Source organism: Chelonoidis abingdonii, chromosome 2, assembly GCF_003597395.2.
Source record: "Chelonoidis abingdonii isolate Lonesome George chromosome 2, CheloAbing_2.0, whole genome shotgun sequence".
In the NCBI taxonomy this organism is placed as follows: Eukaryota; Metazoa; Chordata; order Testudines; family Testudinidae; genus Chelonoidis; species Chelonoidis abingdonii.
The window spans coordinates 35,754,097-35,781,575 of NC_133770.1; the positions used below are offsets into that span (position 1 = coordinate 35,754,097).

At 37.7% G+C, this 27,479-nt stretch overlaps 1 protein-coding gene across 4 annotated transcripts in view; it reads right to left on the reverse strand.

The window, feature by feature from the left end:
- Positions 1 to 4,831: 4,831 nt before the first annotated feature.
- YME1L1 (YME1 like 1 ATPase) overlaps positions 4,832 to 27,479 on the reverse strand; it is a 40,923-nt gene continuing 18,275 nt past the window's right edge. For 2 of the 4 annotated variants that reach the window (XM_075062262.1, XM_032786190.2), the window contains exons 4-19: positions 27,299 to 27,397; positions 26,178 to 26,287; positions 24,853 to 25,003; positions 24,676 to 24,759; positions 23,639 to 23,721; positions 22,562 to 22,652; positions 20,760 to 20,912; positions 18,737 to 18,869; positions 17,344 to 17,406; positions 16,663 to 16,775; positions 15,784 to 15,939; positions 14,356 to 14,507; positions 9,234 to 9,360; positions 9,057 to 9,130; positions 8,267 to 8,353; positions 4,832 to 6,872 (exon numbers count right to left, since the gene is read on the reverse strand). In XM_075062262.1, coding sequence (XP_074918363.1) covers positions 6,729 to 6,872; positions 8,267 to 8,353; positions 9,057 to 9,130; positions 9,234 to 9,360; positions 14,356 to 14,507; positions 15,784 to 15,939; positions 16,663 to 16,775; positions 17,344 to 17,406; positions 18,737 to 18,869; positions 20,760 to 20,912; positions 22,562 to 22,652; positions 23,639 to 23,721; positions 24,676 to 24,759; positions 24,853 to 25,003; positions 26,178 to 26,287; positions 27,299 to 27,392 — 1,815 coding nt within the window. In that variant the 5' untranslated portion in view covers positions 27,393 to 27,397 and the 3' untranslated portion in view covers positions 4,832 to 6,728. Of the gene's footprint in view, positions 6,873 to 8,266; positions 8,354 to 9,056; positions 9,131 to 9,233; positions 9,361 to 14,355; positions 14,508 to 15,783; positions 15,940 to 16,662; positions 16,776 to 17,343; positions 17,407 to 18,736; positions 18,870 to 20,759; positions 20,913 to 22,561; positions 22,653 to 23,638; positions 23,722 to 24,651; positions 24,760 to 24,852; positions 25,004 to 26,177; positions 26,288 to 27,298; positions 27,398 to 27,479 lie in introns of all 4 variants that reach the window. The other 2 variants (XM_075062261.1, XM_032786189.2) reach the window with 1 other exon arrangement.

Genomic DNA, 27,479 nt, shown 5'->3' on the forward strand with positions numbered 1-27,479 from the left:
AGTCACAAAGTTCAGCCACCAAGTTTGCCGTGATATTATTGGGGATACTATTCCTGATGACTTGTAGTCCATCTTTGTGTGGAATGCTAATGTAGAGGGCTTCTACATTGATAGTGGCCAGGATGGTGTTTTCTGGAAGATCACTGATGGATTGTAGTTTCCTCAGGAAGTCAGTGGTATCTCGAAGATAGCTGGGAGTGCTGGTAGCGTAGGGCCTGAGGAGAGAGTCCACATAGCCAGACAATCCTGCTGTTAGGGTGCCAATGCTTGAGATGATGTGGCATCCAGGATTTCCAGGTTTATGGATCTTGGGTAGCAAATAGAATACACCTAGTCAGGGTTCTAGGCATGTGTCTGTACAGATCTGTTCCTGTGCTTTCTCTGGGAGTTTCTTGAGCAGATGGTGTAGTTTCTTTTGGTAATCTTCAGTGGGATCAGAGGATAATGGCCTGTAGAATGTGGAGTTAGAGAGCTCACTAGCAGCCTCTTCTTCATATTCCAACTTATTCATGACGACGACAGCACCTCCTTTGTCAGCCTTTTTTATTATGATGTCAGAGTTGTTCCTGAGGCTGTTGATGGCGCTGTGTTCAGCATGGCTTAGGTTATGGGGCAAGTGATGCTGCTTTTCCACAATTTCAGCCCATGCACGTCAACAGAAGCAATCTATGTAGAAATCCAGTCTGTTGTTTTGACCTTCAGGAGGAGTCCATGCAGAATCCTTCTTATTGTAGAGTTGGTAGGAAGGATTCTGTGGGTTAACATGTTGTTCAGAGGTGTGTTGGAAGTATTCTTTGAGTCGGAGATGGCAGAAATAGGATTCTAGGTCACTGCAGAACTGTATCATGTTCGTGGGTCTGGAAGGACAAAAGGAGAGGCCCCGAGATAGGACAGATTCTTCTGCTGGGCTAAGAGAATAGCTGGAAAGATTAACAATATAGTTGGGTGGGTTAAGGGAACTACTGTTGTGGCTCCTTGTGACATGTAGCAGGTTAGACAGTTTAGTGTCCTTTTTCTTTTGTAGAGAAGCAAAGTTTGTGTTGTAAATGACTTGTCTAGTTTTTATAAAGTCTGTCCGTGAGGAAGTTTGTGTAGAAGGCTGGTTTTTCATGAGAGTATCCAGTTTTGAGAGTTCAGTCTTAATCTTCCCCTCTTTGCTGTATAGGATGTTGATCAGGTGGTTTCACAGTTTTTTTGAGAGCGTGTGGCACAATCTCTCAGCATAGTCTGTGTGATATGTAGATTGTAATGGATTTTTTACCTTCAGTCCTTTTGATATGATGTCCATCGGTTTGCATTTGGAAAGGAAGATGATGACAGAGCCAGAAGAATACCCAGAAGTCACCTGTCATAGGTTTCACCCCCACTCTGGACTTTAGACTACAGATATGAAGACATGCATATGAACCTCCTAAGCTTAATTACCACCTTAGATTTGGCTTTGCTGCCACCATCCAAATGTTTGAGTCATCTGGAAAACTTTGTCTTCCCCCACAAAACCTTCCCCTCCCTGGGTAGGCTTGAGAGACTCCTCCACCGATTCCCTGGTGAACACTGATCCAAACCCCTTGGGATCTTAAAACAAAGAAGAATTGCTCCTTCCCCCTCCCTCCAATCCCTGGTGAGTCCAGATCCAATCCCCTTGGATCTAAAAAACGGGGGAAAAAATCAATCAGGTTCTTAAAAAGGCTTTTAATTAAAGAAAAGAAAGGTAAAAGAAAAAAACCTCTGGGAGATAGCACTACAAGCTGATCTCACAGACAGATTTAAAACACAGGATGTTCCCCTGAGCAAAAACCTTAATATACACAAGAATACGCAAATTTGATTATTCTCCTAATTGCACAAAAACAAGTTACAAAAGAAAATAAACATAAACCTATTTTTTCTTTTCTAAAACTTACTACTCTGATAAGAGGCTGGTTCCTTGATCTTTTTGACTCTGACTGAAACTGACTCTAAACAAAGCAATCTTCCCTCCTTCCTTTTGAAACATCTTGTTCCCCCATTGGTTTCTCTGGTCAGGTGTCAGCTAGGCTAGATGAACTTCTTAACCTTTTACAGGTAAAAGAGGCATTAACCCTTAACTATCTGTTTATGACATCACCTACTATAGTATGTATAAATATCTTCTGTGTTCCATTCTATGCATCCGAAGAAGTGAGCTGTAGCCCACGAAAGCTTATGCTCAAATAAATTTTTTAGGGTTAGATGATGGCTACACTTGCAGCTGTACAGGTGCTGGGAGTTAACACTGTCCCTTCATACAGCTGAGTAGGAAAAGCACTGCAGTTCTGTCCACACGGACAGACTTACCAGGCGCACTGTCGTGGCCAGATTTGGCGGGGGAGTCGGGCATTGGAAGCGGTCGCATTACGGGCACGCTATCCCAGCGCCTCAAGTGGCCGCACTCGTTGCGTCTTTCAAAAAGGGTCGGCGGTCGGGGTCGCCACGTGGTGGTGGAGTGTGACAGGGAGCATGGGGCGGGGGGGGGAGAAGAGAGTGGATTTTTGGAGCCGACACTGTGTCAGCTCCCTGCCTTGCAAGTTCCAACCTCTCTTACTCACTGAAAGCAAACAGCTTTTTTTCCTCACAGACCAGATAAGTAGCCTTGCCAAACTGACTCCCCCCACTCCCATTTGCCACGCTGCTTCTCTCCTCAACCACCCTCTCCACCTCCCTTCAAGCAAACACTAGTGTGGGTGTTCCAAAGGGAGCCCTCCTGCCTCTGCTCATTCACAGCAAACAGTAGCTGTGTTGATTTTTTTGATAAGCAGCTCCGGGAGCCCAGAGTTCACAACAAAACAGAGGCATCACAACAAAACAAAGAGCGAAACCTTCACTTAAAAGGATTATAGGAAGCTTCTGGAGGTCAGTCACAGCGTACTAAGATTATTCCCCGTTTACACTGGCAGCGCAGCGCTGCAGCAGCAGCGCTATACTCTTTATTCCTCTCATGGAGGTGGAATACAAGCAGCGCTGTAGCCACGGAGATACAGCGCTGTATGTGCCTTGCCAGTGTGGATGGGGAGTGAGTTACAGCACTATAAAGCCACCAACAGTGCTGTAACTCTCAAGTGTAACCAAGGCCTTAGTCTCTAAGGTGCCACAAATATTCCTGTTCTTATTATGATATTGTTACACTGACATGCTGTGTGAGGTGTGAGAGCTGACACTAATCCAGATAGGCATAAAGAATAAAATGCATAGGGCAGGTGTAACTATAAAACAGGAAAAACATGCCAAGCACCATTAAATGTTAGGGACAGCAAAACCTTTGAGTGGCTGTTGTGCAAGAGACTACGAGATGGGTGGGACATGGTCACTGCCTTTTTCCAAGATCACCTTCAATCCTAGTCCTTGTGTCACCAACACAGCCATTGAGAATAAAAGTCGAAAAATGTGACCACTTTCAAGCCCTTAGAGCCAGAGGACAATGGACGAACAATAATACACCTAGCTTCTAGCATAGGAAGAAGAGTGACGTCTGTTTAGTGAAATAATGAAGCAACTGTAGAGTCATTCTTGGAGCAGTAGTAATTAATTACACTGAAGTACTATCCAGCCTTCCTTGGCTGGAGGTTTGATAACCACCACAGGCCTTTAAGAAGGAGAGAGTAACATGAAAAATAGGGGAGAGACTTCATGGTTTATAGCTACTGTAATAATTATAGTTACTACCAAACCTCCTCCCAAGTCAGTGAAATGTATTCGTCTGATACTGACTTAATCACTGCTTTATAATCTCAGATCCAGAACAGCAAATGTCACACTTATGACAAGTGCATAAGCTACTTACAAAAATCTCAGTAACTTTGCTATTTTATCTAACTGTAAGACAGCAAAATGGAGTAGAGTAGTCTGTTATATTTGTTATGAAGCTAAGACCATGCATGTATCCAAAACTGGCAAACATATTGCACCAAGTGAAAAGGATTTCTTAAATAGGTTTTTTAAATTTCACTCACATACACACACCTTACCAAATTTGAACTCAGTGATTAAAAAAATTAAAATCACACAACTGAGTTGTAAAGCTCAGTCTCAGGTATTTCCATAGAACCTGGTACCACAGTACACAGTACTGAAAAGCCTTTCATGATAATGTCACTAATTACAACTGATGCTTGAATGTGACTGTTAGAGGCATGGTGGGAAAAGTCACATTCAAACATCAGTTGCAATTAGTGACATTACCATTAAGCGCTTTCAATACCATGTGATTTTTCCACCCCACCTCTAACAATCACAAATACAGCATGAAACAGCTTTACCCAGATTTCTCCAAGATCCATCAGTACATGGACAGACCAATTTTTTTCTTCCCCCAGGAACCAAGTTACTGAGACTAAGCCTACAAATATCACACACACAAATAGAGATCCAGCTGTTACAAATGAAATAAAACATGAAACAGTTGAGTATCTCAGACCTTTTATAGCGTTAAAAGGAAAACAGTGACCATCAATTTTAAAATGACCGCTTTCCTCTAGTGATTTTGTCTTGTGAGCACATGGAGTGGCATTTGAGACTCCAGAGGAAACCATGTACAGCTGTCCTTCACTAGTACATCTTAATACAATATAGGCTTTTGAAAGAGGGATTTAAAATAGGAGCAAGTAAAAAATATATAGTAACTTTTGATTATATAAACCAACAAAATAGATAAATTCAAAATAGATTTGTTGACTTCAAGAGTGACAAGTTTTGCTTTCTGTTTAAACAATTTACCGGACAAAAAAATAATTCTCTCTATTAAGTCAACTAATTACTAAAAGTAACAATTCAGGAAATAAAGTTTCCTAGTGGTCTAACTGAAGAAACTACAAGCTTGCCATAACGGTAGAATTTATTTATAAATTTAAGCGTGGTTTATATACACCTCAATTTACATAGAGTGAAACTAGTATTACACTTGATATCAATATACAGTGAAAGAAAAATGAAATAAAGCAAAGTACATACTAAAATGAACCTTTATTATTTCAAAAACAGATGCCAAGCATGTCATATCTGCATGTTTCTGAATGCGTATTCAAAAACATGTATTCCTAAAATACATATACATCTGTAACCAATCAGCCTAGCAGCTTGGTATCCTGTTTTAGAGCAAATGTCTTGAGGTTCTTCCATACTGCACTAGGGATGTCATGGTACTAAGCTGACTGAATGAAAACAACATAGTAAATAGAAAAAAAAAGTGGTATTGCAACACTGGTTTTTAAAGGAAAGGAAAATGCATTCTCTACTAATAAAAAAAAGTTACCTACCCCAATGTTATACTTACAACAAAATCCTGTGTTAATGCTAATTCTAAATTTAATTACCAATTTATTTCAAATTTTTCACATTTATTGGCACTATTTTTTCACTATTTAACCTTAAATGTTAATATTCCAATAAAGGACTTCTCTCTAGGAAAGAAAGTGTATAGTGTCTAACATTTTCTATACTTGTACAGAGAGACTCTTATAATCAGCAAGTGTTAATTTTCCTAAAAATTGTTCCTTGGACTTGGCAGCAGTAAGATGCATATATAATGCTACTTGCAATAATTTTTGCTTGATTGTAAGCTAGTAGCTAATGGTTTCTTTTAGACTTTCTTCTGGCTCTAGAACGTCAGTGAGTATTTATATTTTAAAAGTTGTAGAATTTCAAGCAAAAAAGATTTATTTTTATGGAACAGGTAACGGAATGTTTTTTAAAACAACAAGCCACTAGCTTCTGAAGTACCCTTTTGTTTTTCTTTTTCTTTTTTTTTTTTTTTTTTTTTTTTGAGTAATACTTGTCTCCTCTTAGAAGAAATCTTACACGGGTTATTCAAAAAGTCCATACACAATATTAGTAAAAACCAATTCAATAGTATGTCCAGCAGTATAAAAGCATGGCTATCAAATTACACCCATATATTGCTAACCTTGTAAAGTTTGAGAGATAACTTTGTCAGGAGCACATCAGGTGTGACAGCGCAGCATTTCCCATCCCTGGCACAATTTTGTCAGCATGAATGCTGCTTTTTACAGCATGGTCCAAAGACTTTTACACAGGTGTATCCCATCATTGCCCACATATCGTGTTGAAAATTTTGACTCATATGAATATGTACATTTTATCTTTTAAAAATAATGAAAGTGCAATTAACACCAGTTTATCTGCTTTGGGAGCCCTGTATTTCCCTGTATTGGGGATGCACTGTGTATCCACTCATTTAACAGGTATGTTTGTTGCATTTCTGGAGCAGGAACTGTGTTTTTTTAAAACTGTACTTTATTGGTAAACATAAAATCATTACTGTTTTGTAACTTTAGCACTTAAGGGCTCACTTTCTACAAAATTTTATACTGTACATATTAAGATGCTACCACTTCAAACCCACAGATAGCAGCATAACCAAGGAAAATATGCTTGAACACACTAGAGCATTCACTTTTCTTTTCTTCCAATTTCAACATTTGACTGAGGTCTCCACACAAGGTGGATTCAACCCTGAGATTTTATATTTCTGATTTTTTTTCCTGTGGGAACTTAGTTTATTCCTTGTCTCTCATTCTAAACAAAGACAAAAATTAGATAATTGTAACAAAAACTCAAGACAATGCATAACACTAAGAAATGTTATTAATACTATGCAAACATCAGGAAAAAAAAAGCTATGCTGCATTCAGAGACAACTGCATTGCTAGATGTACATTCTTCAAATGATCAGTTAGACTCCATAAAGGAAGTTGTTATCTCACTTCTAATTTTTTCCCCTCAAGAACTATCTGGATTTCTTTGGCATCCAAAGTCTCATATGTCAATAAAGCTTCTGCTAAATTCTTGTGTTCTTTTGCATGGGTCTTCAAGATGTTCTTTGCTCGTTCATATGAGTCCTAATATAAAAAGGTAAAAGTTTTTTTAAAAATTCAGAACAGAAAACTTAAGAAAATGATACAAGTACATTTTGAATTCACAATACACCACTAAGAAAGGGTACACAGCACCCGTGAGAGATGTCCTTTCAGTTCACTCCTAAGTATAGCTTTGATCTTGCAAAGTCTTAAGCACTTGCAGCCTTTTATGCTTATGATTAGAGTCCTACAGTCTTCAATGGCTCTCCTCAGGTGTGTAAATTCACATCCATGTTTAAGTCTTTGCCAGGATCAGGGTCTATGTGTGGGTTGAGGAAGCAATCCTGCAGACCTGCTTTGTGCTACTTAATTTTTTTTTTTTTTTTTTTTTAAGTAAATTTGGAAACTGAATGACTGACAAATCAGTACAAGATTCCTCAAAGATTACTATTGAACGTGTCCAGTTTTAAAATCAAGCCCTGTGAGTTATCAGAACACAATAAAAAGGCTTAACTTTTAAAAATACTCATATTACACAGCTTCAAATTTTGCTGTCTCTCTCAAAATGTGCCCAGGCTCCAAAGTGCGTACAATCTAAAATTGTGTGTGTTTGTTTTTTAGAAAGTTAAAAAGTACCTTTTATCAATTTACTTTTAGACAATTTTTTTTAAATACTCAAAAAAAATTAAGTTATGAGCCATTGAAAATAGAGGATTAGAAAAATATAGTAACACTTATCACAATGCTATAAATATATGTAATCTGAAAATCCCAATACACCATTTTAAATTAAACATAATAAATCTGAATCTCAAATATATCAGCATTGTTAGAGTTAGAATAATCGTTTATATACAATATAATTTAATCACCAACCCTCCCTCAAAATGTTAACCAGGAAGTAAAAATTTGAAAAAAAAATGGTACTAGATACCCTAAACTGGAACTCTGATCTGGAAGTGTCAGTATGACAAAGAATTATGTTCAATTACTTGACGGAAAGTTATAAAACAGTGTGAAAGTAACACAAAATCACCACCTATTCTAAAATAGGTAACTGGAAGGTATTTAGTAAAACTCCCACATTAATTCATTGGAAATTATGCAGTTAAAGTACAGCATCACTCTGAAGACAGAAGTATGTGTTAACATGGAATGCATCAGCTGTGCTTGGATAACAAAACCAACCCTGCCTATGCCACACTGCTTAAACATAAACCAAATGCAAAGCTACTAACTCCTCCTCAAAGGCATTCAATATGAAGAGACTGTGGGTTTTTGTTCAAATTTGACTTAGCTGCACCTTTAAGAATATTTCCATGCAGAAGGTCAGGCACTATACTGTATATTGCAAAGAAACCAATATAATCAGTCATTCATTATCTTTGTTCAGCCCATCTCTTAAATGAGAAGTAATTGCAGGAAACAAATCTTACCCTTAAAAGTGTTCTTATTTCCTGTTCAATTGCAGACTGGGTTTCAGGACTGAGTTTCCCTGTATCTGCGTACGTCATGACACCAAGCTAAAGAAAGAGAATAGCAAGACAAGAAAAATCTTCCATTTCAATAAAAAACTGATACTATTGCTATTTTTGTATAAGAGATGTACCATCCACCCGCCACCCACAAAATTGCTAGATAATATATACATCCATATTAATAAATCTGCCAAAAAGTCAGAAGCCAAATAAGCTATAAATCACTGCAGGATTATATTTCCATATGGTCAAAACAAAGCTCCCTTTAAGATTACATCTTAGCTGTGAAATAATTTTTATTCTTTTCAAGCTATAATGCTGTCTCTTTAAAAGTCTGCAAAACTCAAGAGTTCTCTCCATCCCCTTTCCAAATGTCAGCTGAGATTTTCTTCCAAGGAATGAATCTAAGATTATCTTCAATTTTTAGAACATTTATTTTGCTATAAAAATAATCTTGTGAACATGCATAAGCAATACTCCCCCCTAGCAGAAATGTGTTTAATGCAAGCGTATAAATTGATATGTCAAGTGTACAGAACTCAACAAGACAACCCATTGTATAAAGGTCAAAAGACAAAGCTTGCATTTCAAAATGAGCCAGATCACTAGTTTATTGGGTTACTATGTCAACAGAATTTCTTGATCTCTATATAGTTTGATCTTTCATAGCTGTGTGCACATAAAAGGTGCAGAATCAGAGCCACTGCTATGACTCAGTATGACTAAATTTATATTAATATGATCTTACCTTCTCACTCATTCCAAATCTAGTCACCATCAGCTTTGCTATTTTAGTAGCATTGTCGAAGTCACTGGAAGCACCTAAATATTAAAAACAAAATTTATGTTACATTCAACTAAACCAAAGTTACATAAACTTAATATCCATTGACAGAAGATTCTTTAGCCACAGATCTCAACTGACCTGTTGTGATGTGATCACTTCCAAATATGAGTTCTTCTGCTACTCTCCCTCCCATACTAACATCCATTTGTGCAAGCAGCTGGGATCTAGTTTCACTCCACCTGTCATTTTCTGGTAGCAAAGACACCTATAAAATGTAGAACTTGTCAGATTAAAATAAAATAGAGCATAAAATAGAGCAGTGTTAGGGCTTCTGTTTTTTTCTGCATTTATTAATTTTACTTTTCAGGTGTTTTTTTTTAAAGCAATTTGAGTTTTATATAGATGTCCAAAAATCAGGAGTTTTCAGGGCTCGTTAGTATATATTGTAATAAGCAATCTCTTTGTAACATCCCTCAGTACACTTTAAAGAAGTACTGTTTCAAATTGTACTATGTTAAAGCACATTATAGAACCTTTAGTGCACACCAGCAGGGTGTCCACAGACCTATTAAAGATCAATATATTAGTGTGCTTTAGAAATCGCACCCCTGTAGTCCACATTACTGCTCTGTGTAGACAAAGTCTAAATATTAAATAAATATATGGATATACACCTATCTCACAGAACTGGAAGAGACCCTGAAGGGTCATCAAGTCCAGCCCCCTGCCTTCACTAGCAGGACCAAGTACTGATTTGCCCCAGATCCCTAAGAGGTCCCTTCAAGGACTGAACTCACAACCCCGGGTTTAGCAGGCCAATGCTCAAACACTGAGCTATCCCTCCCTGCAAAAAAGATACAAGTAACTATTTCCAGTATTTCTTTTCTTCTAAAAAAAAATATTTTAAATCAGAGGTGTTTTATTGGCAAAAGGTAAAACAAGAAGCCTCAAGCAACCTACAGTCTGATATACCCAAGAACCAAGATGAGGGAACTATAAAATGACTACTATCCCGACTATTTCCTGAATGTGTGCTCAGCACAGGTCAACTTGTCTGGAGGATATAGATTCACAGATTTCAAGGCCAGAAGGAACCATTCTGATCATCTAGTCTGACCTCCTGTATAACACAGGCGATCAAACTTCCAAAATAATTCTCACATTCCTATAACATCTCTTTTTAAAAAACATTCAATCTTGATTTAAAAATTGTCAGTGATGGATAATCAACCATAACCCTTGGTAAACTGTTCCAATACTTCATTACTCTCACTGTTTGAAATGTATGCCCTATTTCCAGTCTGATTTTGTCTAGCTTCAACTTCCAGACACTGGATTGTTATACTTTTTTGGCGCTAGACTGAAGAGCCCATTATGAAATTTTGTTCCCCGTATCAAGTTACTCATTAATCTTCTCTTTGTTAAGCTATACAGACTGAGCTCTTTGAGCCTATCACCATAAGGCATGTCTTCTAATACTTTAATTCTCATGGCTATTCTCTGAACCCTCTCCAATTTACCAACATCCTTTTTGAATTGTGAGCACCAGAACTGGACACAGATTCCAGCAGCAGTTGCATCAATGCCAGATACAGAGATGAAATAACCTCTCTACTTCTCCTCAAGATTCCACCCATTTATGCATCCCAGGATCACATTAGTTCTTTTAGCTACAGCATCACCCTGGCAGCTCAAGTTTGGCTAATTATCCACCATGACCCCAAAATCTTTTTCAGATTCTCTGCTTCCCAACATAGAATCCTTCATCCTGTAAGTATGGTCTACATTCTTTTTTCCCAAATGTATACATTAGCCGTATTAAAACGCATACTGTTTGCTTGCGCCCAGTTTATCCCATGATCCAGATCGTTCTGAATCAGTGACCTCTCCACTTTATTATTTATCATTCTGCCAGACTGAGCCATTTGCAAGCTTTATCCGTGACAGTTTTACATTTTTTCCCGATAAACCTTAAAACAGTGTAGGAACAAGAACCTTTGAGATCCCAATGCAAACACCTGCTCAATGACTATTCCCTGTTTACAATTACATTTTGAGACCCATCAATTAGCCAATTTTTAACCAATTTAATGTATGCCATGTTGATTTTGTATCGTTCTAGTTTTATTTTACTTCTTTTTAAATCAAGATGTCATGTGGGTACCAAGTCAAACACCTTAAAGAAGTCTAAGGCTGTTAAATCAACACTACTACCTATATCAACAGAACTTGTAATCTCATCAAAAATGATATCAAATTAGTTTGATAGGATCTATTTTCCATAAATCCACATTAATTTGCATTAATTACATCACTCTCACTTAATTCTTTATTAATCGAGTCCTGTATCAGTCACTCCATAATCTTGCCCAGGGTCAACGTCAAGCTGACAGGCCTATAATTACCCACGCTATCCCATTAACCCTTTTTTAAAATTGTCACAACATAGACTCTCTTTCAGTCTCCTGGAACCATCCCAGTGTTCCAAGACTTACTGAAAAATCAACATTAATGGTCCAACAACCTTCTCAGGCCAACTCTTAAAACTCTGAGTCGCAAGGTTATCTGGACTTGCTGATTTAAAAGTATCCAACTTCAGTAGCTTGTGTCTAACATCCTCCAAAGACACTAATGGAATGGAAAGTGATATCAACATATGATGAGACTACATCATCTGGATTTCCCCCAAAGACAGAACAGAAACATTTATTGAACAGTTTTGCCTTTTCTGCATTATTATTAGGGGCCCTACCAAATTTCAGCCATGAAAAACGCATTATGGACTGTGAAATCTGGTCTCCTCCATGAAAACTGATTTTTTGTGTACTTTTACCCTGTACCAATGGTTCTCAAACTGTGGGTAGGGACCCCATTTTAATGGGGTTGTCGGGGCTGGCATTAGACTTGCTGGGGTCTGAAGCCCAAGCCCCACTGCCTGGGGCTGAAGCCCTGCGGCTTGGGCTTAGGCTCCTGAACATGGGGCAGCAGGGCTCGGATTTCGGCTTTGTCCCCCTCCCACCTGGCACAGCAGGGCTCAGATGGACTTAGGCTATGGTCCCCCTCCCTGGGTTCAGGTAGTAACTTTTGTTGTCTGAAAGAGGTCCTGGTGCAATGAAATTTGAGAACCGCTGCCCTATACTATACAGATTTCACAACAGAAACCAGCGTTTCTCAAACTGGAGGTTCTGACTCAAAAGAGGGTCATGGGAGAGAGAGGGGTCGCAAGGTTATTGTGGGAGGGTTTGCAGTATTGCCGCCGTTACTTCTGCACTGCCTTCAGAGCTGGGTGGCTGGAAAGCGATGGCTGCTAGCCAGGTGCCCAACTCTGAAGGCAGTGCCCCACCAGCAGCACAGAAGTAACAGTGGCAATACCATACCAGGCCACCCTTATTTCTGTGCTGCTGCCTTCAGAGTTGGGTCCGGACCCCTACATTTACAACACCATGAAATTTCAGATTTAAATATCTGAAATCAAGAAATTTATTATTTTTAAAATCCTATGACCGTGAAATTGACCAAAACAGACCATGAATTTGGTAGGGCTCTAATTATTATAGATAATACCATTTCTCTCTAGTAACGGACCAATACTATTATTTCTAATATATTTTAAAAACACCTTATTGTCCTTTACTGTGCTGGCCATAGATTTCTCCTTGTGCCCTTATCACAATTTCTACAATTCCTAACTTCTGTTTTATATTCATTACCTGTCAACTTCCCTTTTCTTTAATTTGGGTTTGTTTGTTTACTTTTACAGCTGCCTTCTGTTCCCCTCTAAACCAGGCTGATCTTTTAACTAGGGCAGCCTTCTTTTTCAATTGGGGTTTTCTGGCCATTTAGTAAGATGTTCTTAAATTATTCCCAATTATCACTCTCAATTTTTCAATTAAATTCCTTCCAACTGATTGGGCTCATGATGTTTTCAGCTTTGTGAAATTCGCCCTATTAAAGCACCAAGTGTATATATTACGGGTCTGGATTTTATTCTGCTTGCACATTATAAACATGGTCAAAGTCATGATCACTTCCACCTAAGCAACCATTAATGTTTAGTTCTGTGATCAGTTACTCTGTTGGACCTTGCCTTAATACAGAATTCCTCTGTGTTGGTTGCAACACTTGAGGATGTTTTAGTACTAGCAGCATGAGACCTCCAGTGTATGTTACTCAAATGAAGTCCCTAAGGCCATGTCTAGACTACACGCCGTATCGGCGCGTTAAAATCGATTGCTCTGGGATCGATATATCGCGTCTAATCTAGACGGGATATATCGATCCCTGAGCGCGCTTATATCGATTCCGGAACTCCACCAACTCCAATGGAGTTCCGGAATCGACATGGCGAGCCGTGGACATCTATCCCTCGCGGTGAAGACGGGTGAGTAAATCGATTTTAGATATTCGACTTCAGCTACGTTATTCACGTAGCTGAAATTGCGTTATCTAAAATCGATTTTATCCCATAGTGTAGACCAGCCCTCAGTCTCAACTTTTTTCCTTACATGTAGCAAATAGGTGCATAAGGCAGTGGGCATCTTGTTCCCTAAATTGCTTTGGTAGTCTACAGCAGACACCAACTAATAAACCATCTTGTTCTGCACCTGTTTGGACATTGGTCCATATGCTTCTGGATCAATGTGTTACACTGGTTTGGTTGGATATTAAAAGACAAATACACACAATAAGGAACACCTCCCTTTCTGTTCAAATATCATCCAGCTCAGATTTCAAAGGACAGGATAGAAATGTTGAAGGGGCAAGGTCTGTCCTAAAAGAAGAGCGAGCAAACTATTGAAGTTAGCAATCTGTTTTAGACAAAATATCTTTGGAGAAGCACTGGCTTGATATAAGAAGGTTTCTATAAAAGGCAGCTCTGCCTTTTAAGCTTTCTGGGATTTTCTGGCTATTCTAAAAGAGAAATGAACCAATAGTAGTTCAGAATCACATCAAGACTTAATATTGCCTCCTTGCCTGTTTGAACCATTACTGATGGCTAGCAGGTTTGAAGCTAAGGAGAAGTCTCTCTCTCTAACTCAGCTATAGGAAAAAAGGAACAAAGTAGAAAAAGCAATTCAGAAGATTTCTCTCTTTAAAAAGCTTATTTTTATATCATATATACATTAGTTTATTACAGTAGTTTTGCAATATCATGATGTGGCTTTTATGTCACAATGTTGCTGGGAAATTCCTTAAAAGTGCAAAAAGGTAAATAGTATAAATGTTAGGCTTATTTAAAAAAAAAAAAAAAAAAACTCACATGTCCAAGTGTTGGTCCTCGGGGCATGATTGTAGCTTTGTTGATTGGCATTGCATCTTTGGTATAATATGCAATTATAGCATGTCCAGATTCGTGATATGCTGTGATTGTTTTGTTTTTATTGTCAATTTCTACACTTCTACGTTCAGGTCCTTAAAAACATATGAAAAGGAAGAGAATAATAAAGCTGCATAGCAAGCAAATGAAATTAACTATCATTCAAACATGTTTACACACACACACAGACAACTGACATTTGAGGACTACAGTGAAATAAATCAAATTATTGTCATTAGATTTGTTACTAGGAGGAATTTTCAATAAGGCTCAGTATTGGCCTAACTTCGCTCTCATTGAAGTCAATTTGACTTTAACGGGAGTAATATGAGGGTAATTCCAAGTGCTTTTGAAAATGTTAGTCCATCAAGTATAAATGGATCAGAAGATGTTCTTGGATTAGTATATGCCTGAGGCCTCTAAGTTTTACCTCACCATACGCAACTCAAACCAAATCTTGCTCCAGGGTTCTGATAATCCACCTCCCTTCTTTACAAGGAAGAAGCATATCTCCTTTATTTGATCATTTGCCTCCCATTTATTTTTGAAGTGCTGACAGCATACTCATTACTGTATAGGACATTGATTGAAACAGTCCTTACTACAGAAAGCTTGCAGTATTAACAAATCTCAATCTGTTTTAAACTGTGGTTAACATACTGTCAACCCTCTGATATAGATGGGTCCTATCCAAAGTTGGGGTGAACAGCAGAAGGCTCTTGTATAGCTATAGGTCATCCACTTAACCCTCTTCCTTCCCCAGAGCCTCAGTCATGTCACAATAACATGTTATACCTCAATCCAAAAATTCTCATAACTGTATCTATGGTATAGTCTGGCTGACTATGTTACTGACAGTGCCATTGTTTTTTTTTTTTTTTAACACTATTCAAATTTGTGAAAGATTATTGCAATAGGTTGGAAATATGTTAATTTCTTCCTAACTTCCTAGCTTCAGAGCTTCTAAACACTCAAGCATGTTGGATATAATGATTCAATTAATTGCCTCTAAAAGCCATTAGCCTTTATGGCAAGAGTAAATTTCCCAATGCAGCACACTACCACACAGAACATTTGCTGTTAGTATCTGAACCTGCCATGGCAACTACTATAAGCTTTGACCTACTAGATAACATTACTGTACTTGAGACTATTACATTATTAGAATATCATTTAGGTTTGCATTTGAAAGCATTCATCTCAGACCTTTCTAAGGTGCCCACCATTGTAGCTGGTAAGCACTAACCTAAAAACATCAGTCTAATTGAGAAGCAGGTAATTGAAACTGATAACAAAATGCAATACACACACTCAAATATAAAACACTACACTATCTTAAAAACTATTAGTCTTTCATATGTAAAAGCCTACCCATGAGAATTTTGTCCTTTGAGAATTCCAGTTCCTTCATGGTTACCATATCTTTCCCATCAACAGCTGCCTTTAATGCAGCTTGGTTCACAAGATTTTCTAGCTCTGCTCCAGAAAATCCTACTGTACCCCGTGCAATTATTTCTGGATCAAGAGCTGTGTGAAAAAAGAATAGATATTAACAACACCTATTAATTCCTTGCAAAGAATTTTGTTTCTGTTTATCTAACAATGTCAAAAATGGGTTAGACATTTATATGAATGAGAATGCCTGGTTACAATAGTAAATATTAAAATAAACAAGTTTTAGAAGGGATATGAACTCTCATGACTCTGGATTTAAACACACCTCTAACCACTGCAGATTAAAAAGAAGCTCTGCTCAGAGCAGGCTGTCCCATAACTGTCTATTACAGGGTTTCTTGCACCTTCATCTGAAGCATCTGGCTCAAGTCACTATTGCTGGCATGACAATGAACTAGATCAGGGGTTCTCAAACTTCATTGCATTGTGACCCTTTCTGACAACAAAAATTACTTCACGACCCCCGGAGCGGGGACCAAAGCCTGAGCCCACCCAAGCCCCACCACCCTGGGGGAGGGCAGGGGAGAACCAAAGCCCCACCTCCCCAGGCTGGGGGGGCCAAAGCCGAAGCCCAAGGGTTTCAGCCCCATGCAGAAGGCCTGTAATCTGAGCTCTGCCGCCCTGGGCTGAAGTGCTCGGGCTTGGGCTTTGCCTTTGGCACTGGGCCCCAGCATTAAAACAGGGTCACAACCCACTCTGGGGTGCGGAATCATAGTTTGAGAACCACTGAACTAGATGGACCAAGAGTCTGATGGCAAAAGATGTCATCCCATGCAGCTAAATATTTATACTTACATTGATCATACTTTATTTTATTAAGGTACCATTTCAGAATTTCTGTTCGACCTTTCACATCTGGCCTTGGAACTGTAACTTGCATGTCAAAGCGGCCAGGACGTATTAGAGCACTAAGAGAAAGGAAAAAGAAACTTAGTAAATAAGATGTGCTTTAACATTTGAAGATCAATGTTACTGACAGAAAGTTATAGCAACATCTAATTTTCTTAATAAAACAGCCATTTTGTGAAGACTTTCTCCCAGGAACACACCTCTCTCTCTCCATTTATCTGCATGCTGTGGAAAAAGCGGGTGTAGGTGTTTGTTGCTGGTTAACTTTAGCAGAAAGCAATTTCTATTAATCTATCAAGAGGTACAGTAATATTTTTGATGTATAAAATTACTGCCAAAAATGTATATGCGGCTAAGGGGCGATTCTTTACCAAGTTGTCAATGCATCATGCAGCCAACACTTTGCACATTTTTACAATTCTTACTAGAACACGTGGTAATATTTCCTCTAAATGGGTAGCTCTTAAATTTTACAAACTGGTTGGTCCCTACAGCTTTCCAGAGAAAAGTAACCTCAACTCATTTGTAAAATCTGAAGATTATCACAACTGCATAGACAGCCCCCATCACTATAGAATTGGAGATTTAATACACATTTTGAGACTGGTACATAAACTTCATACTTACTTATCTAATGCTTCAGGGAAGTTTGTTGCACCAATAATAATAACGCCTTCATTAGGCTTAAAGCTTCAAGAAAGATTCAAAAGGATATTAGTTTACAAAAAGTTAGATTAAGCATTATGAAATTTCACTTAAAAAAAACAAAAACAACAAACAAGGGACTTCCCACTTTTTAGTTAGTTTACTACTTCTGGGTCTTCTCTGGGTCAGCTGCAGTCAATTTGTCTATCAGAGCGTGGAGTCCGATGAGGCATAAGCCACAAACATAGCCACATCAACCCAGTGATTGTCTACATGAATCCTCTACCTGCCCATCCATTCCAGAGGACACAGCTCTGGAGGCAATCAATTGATAGATCATCATTAATAGGGACAGTGTGCCTTTATTTCCTAAAATGGGGGTTAAAATTTGGTCTAAATAATGGAAAAAGCGTATTTTTCACACACACCCCCAAAAAAATCAAACCTCTGTTTTGAAAATTAAAGTATTTTAGGCTTAATCAGTAACAATTGTTAGGTTTATGGCTTGAATGAGCTGATGTGAAACATCAGGTACATTTTTGTCCAGACCCAGAGTTAAGCACTATTACATAAAGATTGATAAAGGAACATTCCAAACCCGCACTGCCTGTCAAAGTGGCAAGATGCAGCCACACTTCCTAGGTCAAGTAGAGAAACAGTTTTTTTAGCTTATCCTTGCGGACAACATGCAGGTAGTAGGCACTTTTCAGCTTAATACATCTATCAGTGGGGATGAATTTAGATTTTATTTGGTTTAAACCCTAGAAACACTGTTCCTAGTTCTCAAGGTCTGTATCTCAGTGAGAACACCTGCCAAATGAATCTACTTGAATCAGAGGAAAGCGACAAAGTTAAGCAAAGCTGGTGCACATAGCCCTTCTGGCACTTACTAAGCCAGTGCCCCCTGGGGCTAGAGGGGAAGGGATTATTCAACCCTGCAAAGGTGAAAGCAACATTTCCATCAATACTTCCCCTTTCACTGGTAGCTTTAATTCCTGCTGGGGCTCTTCAGGCACTAAACCAGCTAATGATCCAACTCAGATTTCTCATTCCCCACTTCATCTTTCAAACCCCCCCCCTTTTTTTTTTTAAAGCTAGCTAGCGCGCGCGCACACACACACACACACCCCTAATCTGCTCTGCCACTTCAACCTGGCCCTCTCGTATACTTTCCGCCACCAGAATTCCTGGCTCTACTGTTCTTGCTAGCATAAAGTGGTGATGAAATTGGTTATAGGTATTATTTAAATTGTATAACCTTTAATCAAATCTCAGTGTTGAAGAGATTCTTAACCTTAGCTTTAAGAGAGGGAATATCATTCAGGTGTTTTAAAAATATCAATTTCAAAATATCAAAGAACAGAAATATATGTACCCATCCATTTCGGCAAGAAGTTGATTGATGGTCTGTCTTGAGTAGGGATGCATTGGAGACTCAATTCTCTTCCCGCCCACAGAATCCAACTCATCAATAAATATAACACAAGGAGCATTTGCTTTTGCTTCCCCTAACAAAGAAAATAGCTTAAGAACATTTGAAATCAATGTATTTCATATATACAAAGTATATCCAATTTTCCCTATTATTTTAGGATTCTATTATTTCTATTACTCTACTAGTTTAGGACTCAATGTTTTGGGGGTTTTTTGCTAACTGTCACCAGAATTGCGCTTATTTCAGTCAATGAACCAACATATTGGGGAAAAAGTGACCAAAGATTAAGAAATTCATATTTTAGATCATATGCACATAAAAACTGTTTTTTAAGATAAGCAGATGTCAAATTGTGACCCATTAAAACAGAAGACATTGTCAAGTTTGAGGAACTTAAGGTACAATACAATAGGTCAACTTTATCAGCTATCTCACAGCAAAGGTTTCACCTTCAGAATTACAGGCATTAATTAACTGACTGCTCAAAAGCGAAGCCAAACCCAATTATAATATGAACTGAATGGAACACAGTCAACTTGACATCTACTCAATTTACTACATGTAATACCACCTAGCTCTTACAGAGCACTTTTCATCAGCAAATCTCAAAGCACTTTACAAGGGAGGGGGTATCATTCTCCCAATTTTACAGACTGGGAAACTGGGACACAGAGGTGAAATGACTCACCCAAGGTCACCCAGCAGGCCCGTGACAGAGCCAGGAAAAGAAACCAGCTCTCCCGATCCCCAGTCTAGTGCTCTTTTCACTAGGCACATTTTACTCACTTTTTTAAAGAGGCAAAGTTTAAAGTAAAAGAAGTGAGTTTCAAGTACTACACCTGTGCCTAATTTGCCTGCCAGTTTGTAGTTTTATCAATTCTCCCACTTTAAAAAAATTTTTTTTTTCCTCTCGCTGGGTGAAAGTCACAAAAAGGAAAAAATTACTATACTGTGGAAAGGGTGAAACTGGCTACACAAGTCTTGTCAAATTATTATTTACTATAGCATGGTAGCATCCACAGTGTGCTAAGCACTGGACAAACATTGAGGAAAACATATCCTGCAACACAGCACTTATATTTTAGAAAGAAAAAAACAGACAAAGGATAAAGGCAGGCAACACAACATAAGGAGTGTCAAGGTGAAGACTGACATCTTGTTAGCTACATTTTGTTTATAATTTTGTTTTATTTATATTAAAGCTAAAAAATAATACCTAAGGAAGCATTTTAAGACTATGATTTAGTCAGGAGTATTTTTAGTAAAAGTCATGGACAGGTCCAAGGTCAATAAACAAAAATTCATGGCCCGTGACTTGTCCATGACTTACAGTATAAATACCCCCAACAATCTTTGGGGGGCACCACTCCTGTGGGGGACTAGCCAGGGGGCCGCTGCTCAGAGAAGGGACATGGGGGCCAACTGCTTCGGTGGCCCTGGGGTTAGCCACACTGGCCACTGCAGAAGTCACAGCGGTCGCAGAAAAAGAAAAAAAAATAAAAATCACAGTATCTTTGACTTCCGTCACAGACACGAACCTCTACTCATTACATTTAGTAATGTTGGGACCTATTTGTGACAACAGTGGCTAAATAATATTCCAGACAGAATTATGATTTTAAGTGGACATGTCTCTGTCTATGAAAGACTGAGGTATTAAATAACTTACCAAGACACATTTCTACATGTGTTGGAAATAGTTTAAATTAATGTTGAAAGTTAAAAATAGTAGGTTTCTTCAGTTCATGGCTATTCATGAGTCCGGTTAGTCTCATTCATTTCAATGAGAAACTGGCCCAGAGTGGAAGTGTATTTTTTGCCAATAAGACATTACTACTTTTCAGCAACCAGTACTTTATGCAAACAACATATGTACTACTGACACTTTTAAATAGCATCAGCAAAACACCCAACTTAAAGTGTTAAAGGAATAGAAAACAACTGAATTGCAAAATTAACTTACTAAACAGATTTCGGATACGACTGGCTCCAACACCAACGAACATCTCATCAAACTCTGACCCAGATGCATAGTAGAATGGAACATCAGCTTCACCAGCCACAGCTCGTGCAAGAAGGGTCTTGCCTGTACCTGGTGGTCCAACTAACAAAATCCCTGAAGAAAGATTTATACCATCGTAAACAAACTATTATACAATAGCTCTCTCATACCTTCCAAGTCTTTAAAAAAAACCTTACAACTAGCTTCAATTATATCTTAATATTTAATTTCAAATATTGCTTAACCAAGATTTCAACATGGTTGCAGCACAGCAGGACTTAGATTTACAGTTGATCTATTTATAATTTGATCCAAATTTGAAACATGGAAACAGCAAAATTTAGAAAGAAGCATATTGTCAAATAAAATCAGAAATCTAGATACAACAGTATACGATACTATCATTACTGAAATTCTACCAGTGTCAACTTTTTGATAACTGTATTTAGGAAAAATACTTCCTCAAGAGTGCTGCCTTTTCTTACACTTGAGAATTTTCCCTGTTTAAAAACACAATCTACTATGTATGTTGTGTCATGGTCCCGTGACTTGTTAAATTATGAATATGATCAACAATATGATCTCTATAAAATAGGATTGGTCAATGAGACTCATTTAAATTTTACAGAAGATTCAAAGCCTGTCTATACGAATTAAAGAACATACATAACTGTTTAAACATAATTATAGCCATATTTCATAAGTCAGTTGAAAATAATTTGACCTAAACAGAGCTACAAATTCCCTTTTCCCCTGTATAAGTGAGCAAACAACTGCCATAAATTTAAGCCCAGTGTATATTAGACAATTGAATCATTGTTGAAAATGGGTTTCAGTTATAAGTCCTCCTAAACTGTTCATGAGAACAGTTCAGGTGGCAGCGCAGGCGTGGCAAGCCCATTTCACACCCCTGAGATTTGGTGGTGGTCAAACTCAAGACAAGTTCCATCAAATACTAATTATTCTTGCTGAAATGGTCGTAACTATTGTGTCTAGTCTAAATCATTTTCTATACCAGTTCATGGCAACGAGCAGAGGTAAGCCATTTCCTATTTTTCAATTTCCTAACAGACTAACTTTTAGGATCAAAAGAACCATTCCATTCTAGCCCATTAATTTCTTCAACCTTTTTTTTTTTTTAAACTCATACAGTCTTCCATTTTTTTTGCCCAAGATTCTTGTTTCTCACATTTGGGCTGAGACAACACAAGAGTTCTGGCGGAGTTTTAGCAAAACTGGCTGAGTACTTTTAAGGTTAGAGCATAAACATTGCTTCCTTTTTAAACATATTAAGATTCTTGTTTTAACTTAGGTGGGTTTTTAAGCTATAAACATGCCACAAATTTAACCCTCAATGAGCACAAGAGCCTTTGATATATCAAAATTTTGTTCACACAGTTACAAGTGACAAAGACAACACACATCCACCATACACAGTACCAATTTTTACTACTTAAAAAGCCCCTAAAGTTACCTCTCATATCACAATGGGGTAGGACTCTTGGCATGGAATAGATACATGCTACACTGTAGCTGTATACCACACTGGTGTAGTTTGAAAAGTCGAAATGGCTGACAACTTAATATCTAGATGATGATAGACAGCAAAGTCCAGTGATGATTGAAACTGGTAATATTCTGAACAGAGAGTTCTAAACCATTCTGGGAGCTGTATCCATTGCTTCACGCTGACTCACTCATTCAAGGTATCAAAGTGAAATTCCAGGAATCTTATTGAATAAATTAGCAGACGATATTCTTACCTTTTGGAAGTTTACCTCCCAGGACAGTAAATTTCTGTGGATTTTTCAAGAATTCTACAACTTCCTGTAATTCCTGCTTAGCTTCTTCCACCTACACATTAAAATATGCCAGGAAATGTGACAAAGTAGTTATAAAACGCTGCAGCTATTTTGATACAGTTACAAATAATTGTGAAAGTAGTCTGTACTAGGAACATGAGCAGGTATGTTCAGATTGCAGCAACTGTTCACACAAAAATGAAGCAAAACAACGGGCTGGGAAAATGCATTAATGCAGTGTAGTCCTTGATGCTTCAAAAAGAAAGCAAAATATTATTTTATATTGTCTTCAAGATACAAAAAATAAAAACAGCCAAATTCCACGACAAAGCGGAGCATTACTGAAGTTAATGCCAAAGTTTTTTCTAATGAGACTATCACAACTATTTATTTCAGATAAATCAAAAAATATTTTTGCAGTAGAGATGCAACAGGAATTTAGAGCACAGGTGAATAGCTTCCCATTGAAACTGCTCCCTATTAAGTAGATTAGGGGAATCAAACAAATGCATTCTGACTTTTTAGCACCTAGAGTAGCCTTCTTCAGTGGTAGACTTAGCAGAGGCTGTACTGTCCTTACACATTCATTCCCAACATCTGGTGATGCTTGTGGATGCAGACATGTCACTCACCACAGGGGCAACAAAAATATATTTATGCTTGGCTACTACACTTTGTGAATGTTAGTTTGTGAAATAATCTATTTCAGGCACCAGGAAGATAGAACATACTTCACGGACTTCCCCCTCGACCCATACTGCCAAAAAATCAGTTGGCAGCCACTTACCTGGACTCTAAAACCTTGTTGCCTCTCTACTAACTATAGAACAATTTGGAAATGCCACGCTGGTCTTGCTTTTCTAGGTTTATCATTCATCCACAGTGCAAACCTAATTCTATCATTCTATAAACAGCCCTGTACAAACAGACTTTTAGCCATGGGCTACCACTTTAGGAAAATACCTACAAAAACCCATAATTTTTCAGGTTCATGGTTTGGCAACAAGCGATCCATGCAAAGCTAATTTTTGAACTTACTCCTTTAACATGTTCAAAGGTGACATTTTTCATCTGAATAGGATCAACTGCTGCATCAAGCCCAGATGTTGTCCGAAAGCGTACTGCAGGTGAACCGGAAGGGGGGGGGGGTGTTTCAGTTTACAAGATGCCACTTAATTCCAAGACTACATATATAATATTTCTAATGGATATGCACAGTTAATCTGCCTGTGTTATGTCATCCATATCTTTTTTTAAAAGCAATGTTTCCATTTACAAGTGTCCAGCTAGAATAAATATTTTAATAGCTTAATTTTGTAGAACAATTAAGGTTTAGTTTTTTCCACATATATTTAATAGCTACACGAACTGAATTCAGTGGTTTGAGAGATTAACCAACTGCTTTTTGGTTCATTTTAGAGATCATTCCTCCATAGCTCAGGAGGAAGTCCTGTCTCCAAAAAATATATACATGGGTAGTAGTTGTACAAAAGTCCCCACAATGCCTCAACAATTCAACAATGAATCTCACCTCTGTTCCAGAGGTTCCACCCCTAAGTATGGAACTGTAGTCCAATATTGATACATTCAGACTTTGGCCATTCAAATGAGATAGCTAACAAGCATAAATTTATGATGGTGCTTTTGGCAATATAAGCACCTGGTCATTAGAAGCTAAGTGAGATCACATGAGAACCACCAAATGGCAAAAGTTATTTTCTCGCTATTGACCTGAATGAAAACAGATCACCTAAATTCTGGGTCACATTACTTATTCTGCTCCCTCCACCCTCATTTGCAAGAGCTTTATCAAGAAATTCAAGAACTGACAGAGTATCCGAGTAAGAAAAAAAAATTACTTTACACATTTGTAGTTATCTTTTGAAGTGCTGAATGCAAAAGCCATAAATTTTGCATAAATTCCTTTTGTATTCTGAAACATTACTTTAAAATAATCACAATACAAAGTACAATACACAAGTACAATACACAGGTTGAACAAAAAGAAACTGAGTAAAGTGAAAGATTAAAGGAATGAAAAGTTAACAAACCAGTATCAGAAAAGAAGCCTTTACCAGATAAAAATGGGGTTTTTGACAAGCCATAAATACCAAGCAGTAACAAAACAAGGAGAAAAAGACGTGTTCGTCTTAAGGAATCTGTAAAAGAAAAACACAAAAAAATGTAAATAGGATGAAATAAACTACTTTCCAAACAACAGAATGTGATGGTATTACATTAAAGCAGCTTACCATTTGTTCTTTGCGTGAGTGCCTGTGCTTTCAAAAAGCCCTCAGCAAAACCAGTTTTAAACGCATCTTGATGAGCTTCAGGTATATTTTTTGTTTTCACTAACTTGTCTAAGCTTTCAACATCAGATCCTCGGTCTCTCAAAAGGAGTCCCTAAACATATATTGCATACTAATATTACTTTGTATTCATTTTGATAGAGAGCCAGTTTTCATGCAGAGCAAACACGATAGTGAATTGGCTTCCTAACGTGTAAGTTTTTCAATGAGGAACTGTCAGACATTAGCAATATTAATTTGTTTTCAGTGTACAAAATGTTACAGTGGAACCTCAGAGTTACAAACACCTTGGGAAAGGAGGTTGTAACTTTGAACAAAAATGTTATGGTTCTTCTTTCAAAAGTTTACAGCTGAACATTGACTTAATACTGCTTTGAAACTTTACTATGCAGAAGAAAAACACTGCTTTTAACCATCTTGAAACAAGCACAGAAACAGTTTCCTTACCTTGTCAAACATTTTTTTTTTTTTGGTAACTCTCCCCTTTTTTTTTTAGTAGTTTACATATAACACAATACTGTATTTGGGAGGTTTTGTTTTTGTTCTCTGTTTTGTGTCTCTTCTCTCTGTTTGCATACTTCTGATTCCAAATGAGGTGTGCGGCTGACCGGTCAGTTCATAAATCTGGTGTCTGTAAATCTGAGGTTCTACTATATGGGGCATCTGTGACAGAGTAGCTATTCCAGTAACAAAATTTTCTGGCTACTCCAAGATCTGGGTTTACTGCATTAGATTTCTGCAAGTTAACTTTAAACCAGGAAGACACCTCCTGTTTAGGTAAGCATGCTACAACGTTAAAAAGACATCAGCCATCAAAGTAGCTATTCTTAAAGCAGTAGCCAAGTTACAACTGCTATAGTAAAAAAAAAGCACCCATTTATAAGTGAAACCACTCACTGAACTTCTGCGCATAGGAGTGCTTCATTGGTCTCCAAGATTCTTTTGTAAATTTATTTTAAAATTAGGTCAGAAGCAAAATATTTTATTTTGGAATTAAAAATTTACTCTTCTAGGTTTTCAACCTGTTATCGTTACAAGAATTAATGGATTTAGGGATCCTTATATCAGCAATAGTAAAGCAAGTCCTGGGTGCAGGATAAAGAGGGGAAAATGGAATCTTTAAAATTAATTGAAGTTATAAGATCTAGGAAGATTTTCCTTTCAATAAATCAGAACATTACTGATTATTCAGTAACAAAATGTCATGACTTAAGTCTTCATTTTCTTCACAGTAGTCATGATCTCAAAATGTAGCTCTTTGTACTTGCCTTTACAAATGAAGGGGATACGTTTTCTGTTTCTGCAAATCGTTCGGATGTCGACTGCAGACGTCTTGCTCTTGATTTCAAAGTCTTAAAACCCCGAGACTGTATGAAAACTTAAACAAAAACACTTTCCTTTAACATCACACTTCCTTTTCAAGCAGAAAAGGAATAAGGTGTGTCAAACAAATCAAAGTTACACCATATTTGTAGGTTCTTCCTGACTTATTTCTCCAAAGCCTCTTACAAATGATACTTCTCGTTTTTATTATTTATGCAATAAAATATAAGTTGACCATATTAAAAAGGTGCTAGGTGACAAGAATAAATTACCAGTCATTTCAATTAGTTTTAAAGTTTTATCTGAGCCTCTGAATGGCTACACTCACTCCAAAAAGGCCCTTGCAACACAAGTTCCCCAATTAATACTAAAGTCATTCTGAATCCCTCAGCATACTTAATGAAATGTACTGAAATCCTAATACAAAACCAAAGGAGAGTGACAAGTTACACCTCAAGACAGATTTCAGAGCGGTAGCCATGTTAGTCTATATCAGCAAAAACAACGAAGAGTCCTTGTGGCACCTTAGAGACTAACAAAATTATCTGGGCATAAGCTTCCGTGGGCTAGAACTCACTTCATCAGATCTGATGAAGTTGGTTCTAGCCCACGAAAGCTTATGCCCTAATAAATGTGTTAGTCTCTAAGGTGCCACAAGGACTCCTCATTATCTTAAGAAAGCTCACTAGTACTGATGTCAGGTTTAATTTACTTATTTGACTCAAAAGATGAGGGAGTTTAGGTCCTCTTCACTAATATCACTTAAGAATTTCACACCTTAAAGCAAGGTCTACCAGTTATGTCATATTTATTGACTTTACCAAGAAACCATGCTTCTAAAGATTTCTTCAGATTTAACAGCCCAAAACCTCATAAGAATGGAAGGCCCTTAAGACTATTTAAAAAGTAAAGTATCAAATTCAAGTAAGTTTGCCAATATTTGCTGATGCCCCCGTTACTCAGACTAAGTAGAATTTCCCAGGGGGGGGAGAAAAACAAAAAACAAAACACGATGTAAGTTAAAAACATATTAACTGATCTCATGAGGTAGTTTCTTGCTTCATACCTGGCCAGCGCTGAAGGTCTGAACACACACTCTGGAGGGGACTAGGGTGCTGTCTATATAAGTAAGATGAGCGTAAAGTACTAAATACATCCATGAAACCTAGAAAAAAAATATTCAACAACATAAGCATGATTTCCATTTTAGATACATGATATTTCACACTAGACTTTAAATTTAGTCT